The following is a 4,189-nucleotide window of genomic DNA, read 5'->3' as shown; positions in this document are numbered from 1 at the left end:
CCTTGATATTCAACGGCATCCTTCCAAGAATGTGGTTAACCAATGACCTCAATCAAGTTCAGTTGTGTCTATGACTGTGCTGTCTAAATGACTAACTGAAAAGTAAAATACCCAAAATAGCTGCTTTTCTTATGCAGTTAACATACCCCAACATTATGCACACAGGTGCGCCAACTTAGTCTATTTGTGCTGCTGGAACAAAATACCTGTAATTTATAAAGAAGAGAAATTTGTATTTCTCACAGTCTGGAGGCTGGCAAGTCCAAGATCAAGGCGCTTGCAGGTTCCACATCAGGTGAAGGCCCCTTCCTCACAGATGACACCATCTAGGTGTCCTCCTGTGGCAGAACAAGAGAAGAGCAAAATGGGCCTAAGCTAGTTCCTTCCAGCCCTTTATATAAAAGGCACTAATTCATTCACGAAGACAGAGCGCTCATGTCTTGAATCACTTCCCCAAAAGCCCAACCTCTTAATACCACCATAATGGGGATTAACACATGAATCTGGGGTGGTAGGACACATACATTCAAACTATAGCATGCACTTTTCAACATCTTAAAACAGATTCCCGTGGTCTTAAGAGGCCAGACTAGACAAAAATTAGGGCATATTTTTGGTTAATCTTTAAAACATTAAACTCTATATTGAGACTGAGTGGAAAACACAAGTATGATATTAAATTAGACATTCTGCTGGCTGACACAAAACTTGCACCTCCTTTTTCATTAGCCAATAGGTACAGCTATAATTGTAGACAGAAATTATAATTAGAAATAATGAGAGCAATTTCTTGGATTCTCCACCTTTAAATTATATTTTATTCAGACTTATCCTTTGAAATTACTCATGATTAGCCTATCTTCTTCATGTGAGAATTTAGGAAACCTATTGCTGTGGCATCTTTACAGAAAAAAAAAATGCATCTTTACATGCATACATGTAAGAAAGTTTCCTACAAACACTACAATTTAAAAACCACTCTATCCAAAAGGCATTGTAAAAGTATAATTTTGCATTTTATTCATTCATTCCATCAGCTGGGAATTGCTCTATTGTACAAATACAGTTTTGTACAAAAAAATCACAAAATGTTACAAAATAAAAAAAGTACAAACTGCATTACTTAATAAATATGACTAAAAGTAGTTAAAGTGGCAATGAGATAGATTTTAAGTTGGAAATATTGTTTGACCCAGCAAACCATACAAGCTCTGTTTACAGACATTTCTACATTAATACAGGGCAATCCTATTTCACCTTCTGAAAGAATATAAAAGAAATATTAAGACAGTGTTCTCCTGCTATAACTGCCAAGGGTGGCTCCAGACATTTATGCAATTTATAAATCTCTTAGTTGGATCCAAGAAGTTAAAGCAGGAAGCTTATCTTGTCACAGAGTTTTATACCATGTTAACATTCTAACAAAATAACAAATGTCAATAAAAACAACTGAGAGCACCAGACGATCTACTCTACATATCAACCAGGGTACAGAATAATCATTCTGCCATCAGCAAATATCAGACTTTCATTCAAGTAAGACCTGGTACTATCCCTTAAAACAGGAAAAAAAAAAAAAAAAAAAAAAAAAAAAAAAAAAAAACACCTTCCCACAACCTTCCATTAAGTAATTTTCTTTAAAAGATTCACCATTTCTAGAAAAATAATGATTTCCAAAACAACAGCTCTGTTTCATCAAAATGGAATGGGCCAAACATCTGGTAACAAGAATGCTTCAATATCCATTTGAAATAATTATCTAAGAATTGTGAAATTCAAATTTCAACAACATAAAATAACTACCAAATCACAAACTCTGTTCAAAATAATACATTTCATATAAAGCACTTCTCTGGATTTATGCCTGAACACGTCATAGATGAAGGTACACCAGTTTTTAAAAATGTTGTGCAAAAATACATTTTTATAGAAAATAGACTACCAGGAATGAACAAATTTACACTGTGAGAAATCAGCTTGCAAATTAAGTAGTGCTCACTTTATACAGCAAATTATAAATAGCAGTAAAATCACCCAAAGCTATCATGAAACATCATTTAGGTGCCCAGCAACCTTCAGCTCTGAGAAAACATTCAAAAAGATGATTAAGGCATTACACCTACAATAAAATCTACTAGCAAGTTTGAAAGTGCTATTACCCTGATTAGAGTTCATGTGATTCTCCAAACACAAGCTATGTATGCAATTATTCCCAGGGTGTAAGGTTTTGAGACATTTCAAGAGCATGCATTTTGTTCAATATACATTTTGGATAGGGATATGGCCATAGATTTGGCAAGTTCTTCGTCGCGTTTCCTTTGCACTTGAGTTTGTTTGCACCAGTTGTCGTACTCTGGGTTAGGATAGGAGTGATCAAAGACAGCATCATAGTGTCCGTTACTGAGCCAACTGAGCCAAATACTAGGCCTCAGGGAATCCTCTGGGCCCAAATAATGAATCATAGTAGACACCGTGGGGCTCTCCAGCCTCCCTCCAGTAGTTAAGTGGATATTCACATTCAGCATCTGCCCCATGGCCAGCAATTCCGGGTACCCAGCCCATGCCCCGTCTTGGGCAGCAGCGATGATAAACTCCCCCACGTCGCCCTCAATCAGAGGGCTGAAGTGGTCGAGATGGTCGGCGATGTAGTGCACCGTCTGCTCCCTCAGCTCCCGGTGCAGGCTCTGGTCCCCATACACCGTCTTGCTGACAGCTCGGTAGAGGCAGTTGCCGTCGGGAATGATGTGGAATCGGTACTTATTCCTCTGCCGCAAGTACTTGTCCTGCTTCTCCACCTCGGCCAGGTACAGGGCCAGCTTCTCGTCTCTGGGATCCGACCTGGACACGATCACCGGCTCCGCCGCGCTGCTCGGGGCGGTCTCGATGCTCCGGGCTGGGGGTGCCTCGGCCTCTGGGTCGGGCCTCCGCGCCGCGTCCCCACCGGGAGCGTCGCAGCGGTCGCCGCCCCTCTCCCAGCTCCTGGGGCCCCTTTCCGCCAAATGCTCTTCGCCCCACGGACCGGGGTCGGGGCTCCCCGGGGTCGGCGCGGGGCCTCGGTGTTTGGCGGCGGCCAAGGCCTGGCGGTGCTCGCTCAGTCGGAAGTTCCGATCGGGCCCCTCCCGTGTCGCGTCCAAGCCCGCGGACTCGGGGCAGTCGGGCCGCAGCAGCTCCTCCAGGAGCCAGGCCGAGGAGCCCCGCCGCGGCGGGACCGGGGCTGCGGGCGCTGGGGCCAGCAGGAGGCAGCGGCCGCGCGGGGCGGCGGCGGAGCCCGCGGTGCCGGGAGCGGGCTCGGGCCCGTGCAGCAGGAGCCTGTCGGCGCCCAGGGCCCGCACGGTGATCTGCGCGGTGGACGTGTAGTGCGGCGGCAGCGGCGGCTTGCAGGACGCGCCAGGCGGACCCGCGGCGGCAGAGGCGGGCGCGGCGGCCCCGGACACCACCTCGAAGCAGGAGGAGAAGGCAGGCATCTTCGCGGCAGGGACAGCGGCGGCTTCCCGGTGCTCGGCGGCCGCGGCGGGCTGGCACTCACCGGTCTCGGGCTCGGGCGCGGCGCCGGCGGCTCCCGGGGGCTGCAGCGAGACCTTGAAGGGGGCGGCGGCGGCGGCGGGTGGCGCGGGGGCGGCGGCCGTGGGACCCGGTGCCCCGGAGGGGTAGTGAGTGCAGACGCTGCTGTAGAGCTGCATGTCCCTGCTCGCCGCTCGGCCCCTTATAGGCGCGACGAGCCCCGGAGCGGGGGACACACCCTCCGGGCCCGGGGGAGGGGGCCGGCGGAGCGCGGTGACCCAACGGCCCCAGAATAGAGATGAGCGCAAGGCCGCTGGCCGCCGCGCGTCAGCAGCCGCGAATAGCGCCCGGGTCCCGGCCAAATTCCTGCTGCGCCACAGCGTGGGGGGGGGGCCGGGGACGGGACGCGAGCTCGACCCCTGCCGGTGCGCTCGGCCCGCAGACCAGGGGCGTCGCGCCCGCTGCAGCTGCTCCGGCCCGCGGCAGCCGCTGGGGACTCACGGAGGAAGCCGCCCGCCCCGTTAGAGCGCGTCCTGCCGGCGAGGAGGAGCGCGGTGCGCGCGGAGGCCCGGGAGGCGGGGCCGCGGTTGTTTACCTCAGGCCTCGCGGCCGCGTCACGTGCACCCGCTGGAATGCGCGGCTTGTCGCGGCGCCCGATTCAGCCGCGTCGGCTCGCCCCGCCCACTCC

At 51.0% G+C, this 4,189-nt stretch overlaps 1 protein-coding gene across 1 annotated transcript; it reads right to left on the bottom strand.

Annotated features, from left to right (window-relative positions):
• Window positions 1-797: 797 nt before the first annotated feature.
• On the bottom strand, window positions 798-3,863 carry OTUD1 (OTU deubiquitinase 1). Its single transcript, XM_033208756.1, has one exon. It carries the CDS (start codon window positions 3,678-3,680, stop codon window positions 2,238-2,240), a length of 1,443 nt encoding a protein of 480 aa, XP_033064647.1. The 5' UTR covers window positions 3,681-3,863; the 3' UTR covers window positions 798-2,237.
• Window positions 3,864-4,189: the final 326 nt, after the last annotated feature.

This window comes from Trachypithecus francoisi, unplaced genomic scaffold (assembly GCF_009764315.1).
Source record: "Trachypithecus francoisi isolate TF-2019V2 unplaced genomic scaffold, Tfra_2.0 Lachesis_group9, whole genome shotgun sequence".
In the NCBI taxonomy this organism is placed as follows: Eukaryota; Metazoa; Chordata; class Mammalia; order Primates; family Cercopithecidae; genus Trachypithecus; species Trachypithecus francoisi.
Note: the sequence above shows the minus strand (reverse complement) of the source record. Positions and strands in the feature narration are given on the sequence as shown.

Excerpts from the sequence above, each read along its gene's own strand:
- OTUD1 (XM_033208756.1), bottom strand. The coding sequence starts at position 3,680 with ATGCAGCTCTACAGCAGCGTCTGCACTCACTACCCCTCCGGGGCACCG.